This window comes from Mytilus californianus, unplaced genomic scaffold (genome assembly GCF_021869535.1).
Source record: "Mytilus californianus isolate M0D057914Y unplaced genomic scaffold, xbMytCali1.0.p SCAF_9, whole genome shotgun sequence".
Classification (NCBI taxonomy): Eukaryota; Metazoa; Mollusca; class Bivalvia; order Mytilida; family Mytilidae; genus Mytilus; species Mytilus californianus.
Window position 1 is genome coordinate 88,610,862 of NW_026262745.1, and position 13,211 is coordinate 88,624,072.

Consider the following 13,211-nt stretch of genomic DNA (forward strand, 5'->3'; position numbering starts at 1 on the left):
ATGAGCAAAGTCCATACCGCACAGTCAGCTATAAAAGGCCCCGAAATGACAATGTAAAACAATTCAAACGAGAAAACAAACGGCCTAATTTATGTACAAAAAATGAACAAAAAACAAATATGTAACACATAAACAAACAACAACCACTGAATTACAGGCTCCTGACTTGAGACAGGCACATACATAAAGAATGTGGAGTTAAACATGTTAGCGGGATCCCAACCCTCCCCCTAACCTGGGACAGTGGTGTAACAGTACAACATAAGAACGAACTATAAAAATCAGTTGAAAGAGGCTTAACTCATCAGATGGATAAAAATACAAATACTACAAATACAAGTTAACATTTTTACGGGGCACGCGCTCTTCTTGTGTAATGTCTGATCACCTTGAAAATTGATCCAACCAATCTTTAACTGGTAAATTATGTTTCCTTGTTGCTAAGTAGTAATGATAAAAGGGCTGTTGATCTTTTCTTTGATGCTTTGTTAGAAAAAAATATATTTGGAAAAAGTGATTGTTTAATTGCGCTAGTTGAAATAAAAACAGTGAAACAATAGAAATTGGCTTTTACTCAAAGACATAACTGATTTACCTATGGCGTTTTTGTCGTTTGGTTGCTGTCAAATTGAAGTTTATTCCACATCTCCTATAGTTTGAGTTCTGTTTGATTACTTTTTATTACCGTCTCCTCGGAGACGGTATTAAGAGTTGAACGATGGACAGTCTGCGGGCCGAAGGCTTTCTTACTACCTAATTGGAAGATATTACTTACGCTGTCATAATTAAATTTCGTTCATTGGTTGGGACAATTCAAACCTAGTAAATGTCTTTTAATCCCGTAGAGTGTCGGATCTGAACTCTTTATTTTAGTAAATAGATTTGCCTGGTTACCAATCATGCATATCGGTACACAGGTAACACTTATCTATAAATAGCCAAATCTCCTGAAGATTTGTAAACACACACGTGATTATTTCATGTTACGTACATTTTATACGTGAAAACATAAGAAAACTTTTAGGAAAATGCCTTTTTCTTAGGTTATATTTATTTATACTCAGTAAGATTTGATTTGATTTGATTTTTGGTGTTTTAACGCCACTTTGAAGCACCGCTTTTGGGCTATTTCGTGGCGGCCAGTTTTTATTGGTGGAGGAAGCCGGAGCGCCGGGAGAAAACCACCGACCTTCGATAGGAAAACTGACAATCCTAGTCAATTAAGATTGGAGTCGAGTGCACCCGCACGAGCGGGGTTCGAACTCACAACCTCAGTGTTGACTGGCTAGTGATTACAGTAGTAACTACTTAGACCACTCGGCCACCGAGGCCCCCTACTCAGTAAGATAATCTAAAGGCAACACAAACAAAACAAAACGGAGATATCAAATAATTTCTGTTCGATTAATATTAATTTACACAAGAATTTTTATCTCAGGGGGCGGGGGCGGCGGCGGCGGCACTTCGACCTTTTTATGGCAAAGGTGAGCAGCTGAGACATCCAATACCCCACTCTTTATATATATATATATATATATGAACAAGTCTAAATTGAAAACAACGTTCAAACCTATGATTGCGTTGGATAAAAACCGCAATTTTTATACGTGTGCATGCAAAACAAATTTCTTGGTAGAGGGGTCTAAATACAGCACAAACAACATTTTCCAAAAGACCAAATGAGTGAAAAAGTATATTTTAACAAAACGCATTTGACTAGCAGGTCGAACAACTGATGTTCTTAAACCCTGCTGACTGCCATTGGCGATTGACAAATAAACGGATCACAAGATGTAACAATTAGATCTTATCATTAATTTATTACCAAACAGAAAACAATAAACTTGCGGAAAAGATGGTATACCGCAAACATGAGGTGCAAACATTTGTACACCATATCCGGATTTCGACAATTAATGTCTCTTCAGTGATGTTAGGAATCGAAACGGTATTTGGAAGGCCATATAATTTACCTCAATTTAGGATAGACTCTTGAATTTTGAAAGAGTCAAAATAGGATGAACGGATCATATAAGTCCGAAGGCAAATATAATACAAGCCCAAACGAAAAAATATAAACAAGTCTAAATTGAAAACAACGTTCAAACCCATGATTGCGTTGGATAAAAACCGCAATTTTTATACGTGTGCATGCAAAACAAATTTCTTGGTAGAGGGGTCTAAATACAGCACAAACAACATTTTCCAAAAGACCAAATGAGTGAAAAAGTATATTTTAACAAAACGCATTTGACTATATATATTGAATGATAAAAGAACATACATGCAGTTACCCTAGCTATCATATATTTTTTACAATACGTATATATACCTGCCGTGACATAGCTATCATTGTTACGTTATTTCATGGGGAGATACTAGTAAATAGATTTGACAAATATCTTAAACATTTACGAAAGTGATTTTAGAGACATATATACACAATCTCTGGTGATTTTAATTGCATCTGTAAAAAAATATCGACATCTGATTAGTTTCAGATTCAATCATCAACCTTGTCTTATATTTCACCTAAATTTCTCGACCTCATGCAATTTCATGAAGCTTCAAACAGTGACCTATCCCAGCGACTCATCCATTCCACTCATTACATAATAAGTGCCCCTACACACACCCCAAGATCGTTTGGCTGAGTTGGATGTTGTCTAGATCTACCTAGCTAGCTCTTCCTAGCAAGATATAGCAGAGGTTGAAGAACAGAAGACTAAAAATATATCTAAAAGGGAATATAAGAAGAGCAAAAAACTACTCTCAGACGATGTATGCTAACATATTTTAAGCAATGTTTAATTTCTATGAATGATTTTAAAGGAGATGTGAAGTATACATAATTAATTTAGACAGCAACCCAATTAAGCAACAAACAAAACGTGACAATTTACTTCTAAAGTTCAATCTACGGTCTTCTTCAATGGACATGTCATTACAACATTTTAAAGTTTTTTATCCTCCCAAGTCTAACTATAATATATAGAATAGTTGTGAATATGTGAGCCAAAATTAGTTCATGTGAAAAAAGTTCCAGTGGAACAAATATCACAGGAAATATATTCTGGGAGAACTTTTTTCACAGATAATTTCTATATGATTTGTTCCATCTCTATAAAATAAGTTCAACAATTTACCTGGTGAAATAAGTTCTGGGTTTGTGAAATTTGTTCCTTACCTAGTGAAATAAGTTCAAGGTTTGTGAGATTTGTTCCTTACCTGGTGAAATAAGTTCCTTGTCTGTGAAATATGTTCCACTGGTTATACAAGTTATCTTTTATACTGAGCATTGTTATCAGTGAGCTTAAAGTTATAATTCAAGTTCATTATAAAAACATGTATTATATTGATAATGTAATAAATAAAAGGTGTAAACATCCAATATGGATTCTGTGGAGTATAGCAAAATGTTTAATTACATTATGCATACAAAAATATCCAAATGACAATAATTTAATGAGGCAGATAAGCGAAGAATAAGAAAAATCCGTCAGAAATTTTTTATAGATCAATCATTTATTTATGAATATTGCAATTCAACATATGTTACTTCATATCAGAATTTGTAGATAAACTGTTATCACAGAAATATGTCTCATCCTTTTGTAATTTTGATTATGCAAATGTTGAAATTAAAATAGCAATACTTTAACATGTTTCATAAGTTATGCAAATATTCAAAGTCAATGAACCATGACTGAGGTACATGGCTAAACAATTTCCATGTAAATGAGATGTGCCAAAGCTAATACAACTGCATACCAAATACCATTGAATTATTATAAGTCGTTCCCTTTAAACAAACCTAAACACAAACATTAACTTATAAACTATGTAAAAGTTTCAAAGTCAATGAACCATGAAGAGGGGGTGAGGCTATATAATATCCATGGAAACGATATTTGCAAATGCCAATAAATTTGCATACCAAATATCGTTTACTTAACATTAGCAGTTCATCTTAAACTGATCTAATCACAAACTAATACATGTAAACTAAGCAAAAGTTTCTTAGTCGATAGACAATGACTGAGGGGGCGGGGCCAAATATTCTCCATGGTAATGAGATGTGCTAATGCTTATACAACTGAATACCAATTAACATTTGCCTACCCTAAATGGTTCCCCTTGAACTGACCTAATCACAAACTAATACATGTTAACTTAGCAAAATTCTCAAAGTCAATAGACCATGACTAAGGGAGCCAAATAATCTCCATGGAAATAAGATATGCCAATGCTTATACAACTGCATACCAAATATCATTGACCTACCACTAGTTGTTCCCCATAAACTGACCTAATCACAAACTAATACATGTAAAGTAAGCAAAAGTTTCAAAGTCAATAGACCATGACTGAGGGGACAGGGCCAAATAATCTCCATGGAAATGAGATGTGCCAATGCTAATACAACTGCATACCAAATATGATTGACCTACCACTTGTGGTTCGCCATAAACTAGACCTAATCACAAACTAATACATTGTTGACGACGCCGCCGCCGCCGACGCCGGAAACAGCATACCTATGTCTCGCTTTTTGACTCCGTCAAGGCGAAACAAAAAATGAAATAGTGTGTTTTAAATATTTATCGCAGTTGTTAATAATAGTTGTGCATTTGTTTTTTAATCATATTATCTACGTACAATATATATGCTGACTTAATTTGAATTTCTCAAAGATTTACCTTATTTTGAACGTTGTCGTGTTGTTTAAAGACTTCAATGTTGAATATTAAACTTGTCAGGTACAACTATAGAATGTTTTGCTTGATATAAAGTTAATGCATCATGTTAATCTATAACACCCGGAACTTATTTAACATTTAGTAAAAAAATTAGTTCCGGAACAAATTTTACAGTGCTGGAACATATTTTCTTAAAATATATATTCCGGGTAAAAATTTTCTGTGATATAAATTCCGGTGGAACATATTTCCTATGAAATAAGTTCCAGCGGAACAAATGTCACGCCGGAACATTTTTTTTGTTACAAAAAATAATCTTAATAGCAAAAAATAATTCAGATATTACTTGGAACTATGAGCAGGGTCAGGAACAAACTTCTAATGTTTGTTTTGAGGTTTATTGACTATTTATACTAGACATGCTAAATGAGAGAAAGAGAAAGAAAAGAAAATTATAAATTTAAAAGACGAAAATACTGTTGGCACTTTAAAAGATTATTCTTAATTGTATGTTTTCTACAAGAATTGTAAAAACAAGTATAAACATACATATACTATGATCATAAAACAAAAAGACATTTATATGTCAACATACGAACGGTCTCCCACAAAAGATTATGTCAATCCAGTATGTCAAGCTTTTAAGGGTAAGTATGATAAGGGCCTTATTCGTCACCCAACATTAAATGGTATAGTAAATAAATATGAAGATATGTACAAGTAAAACAATAACAAAAGATACAGTATCAAGCTGTATGCTTGATTAAGTTTTGGTCAAATTTGTTGATTCTCTTATGTTGATGGCCTCATAGTGAACTTAAAGTAGCTTTGCAGAACTTATCACCTTCTTTATAACCAACGACGTCTATTATGATTTGAAAAAAAATGGCGGCGAAACTACTTTGTTTTTAGGCGCTTACAATAGGTCTTATATAACAAATTACCCGTCTCACGACTCTGAGTATTTTTCATCAAAAAATAAAATCAAGAAGTCCAATAAAACCAAATAATCTGAAAAAAGAAACATTTAATTGTTAAGGATACTCATTATTCAAATATAGAAAAAGAGGCGTGGGGCATTCCACATTGCAGTCCAACTACAATGAATAGACAAAATCTTCATCGACAACAAAAATAACCATACATATATGTGAAGCTTTACATTTTAAGGATCATTTTTGAAAAGATGTGAGATACCGTTGGAAATATATTAATTGTGTTCTTATATGTTTAAATTTTACTACGTTTCACTCTCTATCAGGCATGGGGCGAATTACATTGCAATGTAATGCATTATATTACAATTACTTTGACCAAACCATGCATTATATTACAATTACAATTACATGCATTTATCAAAGTAATGCATTATATTACAATTACTTTTGCAAAGTAATGCCTTGAATTACACATTACATTTGAAAATTTTATTAGTGAATAGAAAAATTAAACATTTTGAAAAACAACTACATTTCACAAAAGATTATAGCATATGCAGTAACTGTTCCATGAATTGAATATAAGTATACATGTAAAAAGTCTATTTAATTTGACTTTTACAATTTTTAATTATTTTAACTTAATGTTGACTTTACTTTTATAAAAATATTTTTTGTTGTTTTTCTTTAAATTTTAAACGAAATATTTAATTACTGTGAATTACTTCCCTAATTATAAAATAAACATAGACCTTAATTAAAATTAACATATTCTTAATTAATCAAGAAATCTTAAATTTGGTTTAGTTAAAACTCCAACAATATGTTAAAGATGTAGTATGTGAAAAAAGTAATGACATGTAATGCCATGTAATGCATGAAATTACACAACTTTTTGCTAAAGTAATGCATTATATTACAATTACATATAATGCACAAATTGCTGCATTACACATTACATGCAATTACTTGGAAAAATGTAATGCATTACCATGCATTACAATTACAAATTTGCATTACCCCATGCCTGCTCTCTACACTTTTCGATGCCTATTATGAACGAAAAACTTTCAGGTGGAAGCGGCCATACTTTTCTAACACAAATAAACAAGCAAACAACCAAAGAAAAAGCCAACGAACAACTCCGATATCTGTTTGAAAAAAAATAATCGATAAAAAGACATTACCCCCAATTTCCAGTTTTAATACTTTCCCCCCCAAAAAATTGGTAAATCTAAAAAAAGGTATAAGCCTTTTATAATTTTTGTTATCTACTACAATTTACATACAATTTTGAACGAATTGAACTACAAAGAGAAAACATTTTCCACTTTCATCAGCTATAAGACGGCTAGCTTTTTAGAAAAGCTATTACTTGTTCAGTTTATAAGAATTCATAATTGAAAGGGTTATTTGCATGAGTATAGATCAATTGCTTTTCTTTCACCCAAGCCATGCATATACTCAGAGGACAAAAAGGATAAAAAAACTTGAACACAAGTACAGTATAAGTAAACTTTTTGAAAATAAAATAGTTCCCTACTTTACCATCTTACTATTTTATGACGTATTAGGACCTAAATTAAATAAATTTGTTTGCAAAGTTTTAAAATATCCAGTTACCTTTAAAGAATAATGATAAGATCCGAAATAAGGTAACTTTAAACTGTGAAGGAAAACATGTATATATGATGGATCGTTCTAAACCCCAACCCTTTTACATAAGTCTTATAAAATAACCTTCTCATTATAAATTCTGATGTACGTATAGCACCTTTAACTAACAATTATAAGAAAGTTTAATTTAAGACCACTTAAATTCTAAATTCTTATTTGTAAATATATCCAGTTCTTACTTAACTTATTCTTACACTTCAGCACATTATGAATATTATTTTTTAAATTTTATGATGACAATCCTATGAATTAGTTATAATATTAATTATTTAGTAATTATTATTGCCTAAATTCAGTCATCTGTACATAATTAAATGTTTCCTTATGTTCTAAGGTGTATATAGTTGCTACAATTATACCCTATGGGTAATGCTCCACAATTAATGGAGGAATATACAAGAAACTGAACTGAACTGAACTGATTAATCGTAGCATGGAAGTACTATATTCAATATAGTACTTCCATGGTCTTAATATCCATCCAATGCATAGTAATATTTCTTTTTCATCACTTTTTTTATTCTTAAATATAAGCGTTGTCTATTTCTATCTGACAAGCACACACATGGACTTTTTCATTTGTATAGAAAGTCCCTGGCCAACAATAGCAACAACGTCCTTTTGATGATCAATTCATTATAAAAAAAACTACTAAACTCTCCAAATTAAACTATGTGGACAGTGGGTCATCGCACACAAGTTTGTTTAACAAGACAGCTGATTGGATAAATGTGATAGATTGTCACGCCTACATTAAACTGTTGTCCAATCAAATGCCAGCAGAAACCTGTCAATAAAAAGGTTATTGCAAGCGTGGATAAGTTAGAGATTTGATTGTGTATTCGATATTTGAACAAAAAGTTAGATAATCACTATTCGTTTAGAATTAAATTGCGAAGAAAGTGTTCGTGTAACAACCCTCCCCTTTTCCCGTTTTCGCCTTCTAATGTTTACACTTTCTTTTTTAACAGAAAAGTATTAAATATGAGCGTACTGCAAGTTTCTGAATTTTACAAGCATTCTATATAGCGACTTGTGATTTCGGGGAACGTCATATTTTCAAGATTTCACAGACCTCTGAAAAAGTTAGAACATACAAGTTTCATCTACCATTTGCAGAAAAAACAATACCAAATTATATTTGTAAATTGGAAGAGATTAAGAATTATAGTTTAATATCCGTACTAAAAATCGTCTGAAATATAACAAAACATATTTCTCTCTGCCTGAATGCAATCGAAAGCAAATTTTCATTTTATTCTTCATCTATTTGCAAAAGACGGAGAATTCTCCTTAAAACTGTCAATTATTAAACAGGCATACTAACTTTAAAGGATAAAATACAAGTTTGTACTACCATCCAAGGAAATAAGTGTTCCATAAAGTAACTAATCCTTAATTCACAACCGTCAAAACTCAGGACTCATTTTTGATATTTACCTGAGAGATCATAAAGGACATACATCTACCAAGAACTTATTATAACCAAAATGGCAAAAATGAAACAATATCTATTTTTTTTTTTTTGGTAGACGAGTAGCAAATTGAATAAGGAAATGTTATTGAAAGAGAATTAAGATATATGATAATTTTTCCAAGCAAAGTGGCAAAAACATGCATATATAGAGTTACGTAGGTGCAAAACAAAACTATATATTAATAGTCAATTTCGACTATTTAATAAAGGATTATAGGTCGAACACGACACACGATTCTTGATTTCCAATGTACATGATTTAAAACCGTGTTTTTTCTTCTACAGATTGCATTTTGAAGAACACATGCTTGGCCATGATCGTTGAATGTTCAGCGTACAATATTACATAATATTCAGGATGATTTCAACGAAAAGCAAACAAAAAAGATTTATTTTTTTAAATCCGAGCATTCCTTAAATTCAACATTTAAAACCGTTTTGTTTTACGCAAAACATATAAAATTGAGAATGACTGATGTACTTTTTATTCTCTCTAACAATTAGGATTGGTAGTCCCGACAGCTTTCTCTCCATTAGTAAGGGAGGTCCTGGGTAAGGGAGGTCCTATTCTTAACAGTAAGCGAACACTGAAAAGTCACAGGACAAAAAGTCACAGGACAGGAAGTGACAATTGTTTAAGTATGTAAGAGAAATATCTTGAAAAATTACTTTGTTTTACAGTTTATGAAATTGTTCATTAGCCTTGGTAAATGAAGATTTATTAAATTTTAATCATGCAAATGATATAATATTTCTTAGCACCATGAAGCTGTTTAGGTACCAATCCACTTTGATAGTTTGTTTACTAAACAATTATTTGTTCATTTAATACATTTGTTTACAGAGTTGGTTTATATATACAATAGTTCAAGATACATACAAAATATATTTTTTTAAATAAGTAGTTTCTCTTTTTCAAAGAAAATAGTCTCAGAAACTGAATTGTGACCTTTCGTCTGTGACCTTTTGTCCACAAGCACGCATTATTTATGAGTAAAGTTGGAACAAAGGTCAATTTGGCTCTGATTCACAACAATTGTTCTCTTGTTAACATGACCTTTTTTGTCGACACGCGCTCGCCGTATCAGGCTAGAACAAACCAATGCATATCAATGTCACATGTGTCTTTTCCTCGACTGAATGTTATAACAATATTAATATTGAATACAATTGTAACGTAATGAATTGCATTTGATCCTAGTCCTAAGTTTAATTTTTGGTTGAATCAGTTGAACATCTAAGTGATCATCGATGTGTAATATTTGACACTGGACATTATTTTAGGAGCGATGCAATACAAATAATGTATTTCTATCAATCATTTACTTCAGTTAAAGACTTTTGAATGTAACAATATGGTACAAATCGATTTGATTTACTGAATTGCATATTTCTTTTTATCGAAATGAAAATATTATAAACTGCTCCCGGTTAATATAAATAAGAAGATGTGGTATGTGTGCCAAATAATCATCTCCATCCAAGTTACAAAGTATAAAACAATTATAGATTAAAAATACGGCCTCAACACGGAGCTTTGGCTCACACCGAACAGCAAGCTATAAGGGTCCCCAAAATGACTAGTGTAAAACAATTCAAAATGGAAAAACAAAGGTATAATCTATAAGTACAGTCATTTCGCTACGTTATTCTATAGCTTTTTGGTCAATTTCGAAAAAGCAAGTAAGCATCTCACTGTTTTTTAAATGAGAAGTAACGCTGGTGTTATAAAAAAAAATCTGATACGAAACAGAAATATAAACCGTACACAAGATTTTATCAATCGTTGTTTGATATTTTTCTATATGATTTATTCTTGTATTAGTTCTTGCTAAAAAAAACTTGATGATAAAAAAAAATCAAGAGAGGTATCGAAATCGGTCTTTATAGGTACCTAATGGTAAATATAAACTGTCAACTAAATTCTTAAAATATTCTTTATTCTTGTTGCATTTTTTTTGAAAAAATAATGTTTTATTTGTCAATGTAATAATTTTACCCGGTAAATCCTTATATAAGATAAAACATGGAACTTTATTCATTTTACGTCCATAGATAAAACATCATAAGCGTTGCATGGGTAATTATTTAGATAGTTTATGACAACCCGTTTCGGTTGACTGCTTAGATAATCCGTTTATTGAAATGTAAATAACTTTCACCAAGCAACTGTCATCTATATAATATTTAAAAATTTAAAGTAAATTAGATACTTAGAATATATTTTTCTTGACAAATTTTATATGGATCAGAACTATTATTTTACATTAGAAACAAAAAATGTTTAAGAAAATTTCAGAACATCTTTGGAATATATTACTTATCATTATATCTTTACAGGCGGAATGAATAAATACAGGACTACTTTATGTCAGAAAGCACGACTGCAAAGTTTTAATGACTAACACACTTCCCGGTTAAGACAATTAATCTTTTCTTATATAACCAATTAAATGTTAAAAATTCTATCGGGAAAAAATGAATTGTACGTTTGCATACGTTATTTAATGAAATAGATATACAGTATTACATTAAAAGACCACAAAAGAATATCCTCCTAGCTATGCCGATTTTATTCATAAAGGGGAGTAACCCCTGATAAACACAGATAAAGTGTCGCTCGTTTTATTTAAAATATTTAAAATCTTAACACGACTGAACACGATCTTACAGCAACTAAACAGATGTTTTACCTTTGGTCTTATTTTATCTGAACGTGATCTAATCAAGTCTTATTTGAACGCTAGAAGAATCTGTCTTGTTTATCTTGACCCGACTGATCTGACTGAACACGATATATCGGAACAGAGTCTGAAAGTCTAAACCGGTCTTAACGTTTTTCCCTAGCAGTAAATCAAGGCGATTAAGACTTGATCAGACCAAAATGACCGTTTCAGACTTAAATCTTGCTACTAGTGATACCACTTATACTTTTGTGAAAATTCAAATTAACGACACAAAAACTGTATTTGTGATTTTACGTGTAATTCACAATATCCATCTTTCCCTGTTGTAGATTAAAAAAAAAAATAGATCGTAGATGTGGTTTTGGTGTCTTTCCAAAGGTTAAGCTTACCAATTTTCTTGCAGTTTTGCACATATTTCATGTAAAGGTGTCAATATAGTTGTTGTTAATGATTTTGCAAACTTTTGAATATGAAGTTGCGAAGTGTCAAAAAATATTCATAATTCCAAGAAGAGCACACAACTTTATGGCAAAAAAAATTAATATGTCGATAAAACAATTTAATAGAATTGCAGTCGTTAACCAAACTAAAAAAAAAAACGTTGCTTGTAATAGAATTTGATTGAAGGTTATTTGCGATTACAATGCATACTAAGTGTCTATCAAATCCGAAATTTAAATCTTGACATTATTTCACATTTTTTTAATTCAGGACTATTGATAGCTGACTAAACTGAATGATTTTTGGTTCGACAATCATCCGATGGGATAAGTGTTTTCTGCTAATTGTCGAACGTCGTGTCGTGATCTCGAGTTATAGGCATTTTTAATAGATATTTGTCAAATTAGCACATCCAATTATATCATCTATTCTTTCTTATAGAGGAATTTAGAAAGATTATTCCCTTTTGAGATTGATGTTTAACGGTGGATTGATAGTTCTTTTCGATGAATCACATTTTTCAAACAAGTTTCAACACGTAGACATATAATTATGAAGACATTGCATGAATGCCAATAAGATATTCATTCATATTCATATTATGTGATCAAAATCCGATTAAATTTCCGACACACAGTGTTTTTATTAGTCAAATATAAGTATGTAAATGAAAAGGAAAGTAGATAGGCAAATTGCAAATCATTGCTTTTAACCTAATAATTACTAAGTATATGTGTTACAAAGTTGCAAAAAATCAAAATGTACTACAGCATTACAAGTTTTAAACGGATCAATGCTCGTTATAAAGCATCAAGCAGCATGCCTTTGAATGTCAGAACAGAAAAATGACGCGTACATATATAAAATTTAAAAACGTATGGCAACGTATAACCTCATCGAATATAGAAGAGACAAAATCATTAACAACTGGTAAAGCAGCCGATAATGCGTTTAGCAATTGACTTATTTTTCCCATCTAAAGCATTTATGTACATTTATACATTTGTATATGTAGTAAAAAACAGATACCGAATAACTGACCACACAACATTTACACTGAGCTGACAATGCTGACATTGTTCCGGAATTAGAAATAAAGTTAGATATTATTTGTCAATGTGAATATATATCACTGGGTTTATACTACAAACAGCAGGAATTACGTTCCCTTCCAGAAGACTATAAGTCATATCTATATCATAGTTTTTCTTATGGATGTGGCAATTATTTATTTTCTACATTATTATGTATTCCTTGTGTAACATTGAACAGAGTTTGGTATGAACAAGTA

General features: G+C 31.2%; 1 protein-coding gene across 2 annotated transcripts in view; it reads right to left on the reverse strand.

The window, feature by feature from the left end:
• The window catches only part of LOC127716014 (uncharacterized), a 42,775-nt gene extending 39,446 nt beyond the window's left edge, over positions 1 to 3,329 (reverse strand). Inside the window, exon 1 of one of the 2 annotated variants that reach the window (XM_052222126.1) lies at positions 3,229 to 3,329. In XM_052222126.1, coding sequence (XP_052078086.1) covers positions 3,229 to 3,299 — 71 coding nt within the window. In that variant the 5' untranslated portion in view covers positions 3,300 to 3,329. Of the gene's footprint in view, positions 1 to 3,146; positions 3,195 to 3,228 lie in introns of those variants that run through there. The other variant, XM_052222129.1, reaches the window with a different exon arrangement.
• Positions 3,330 to 13,211: the final 9,882 nt, after the last annotated feature.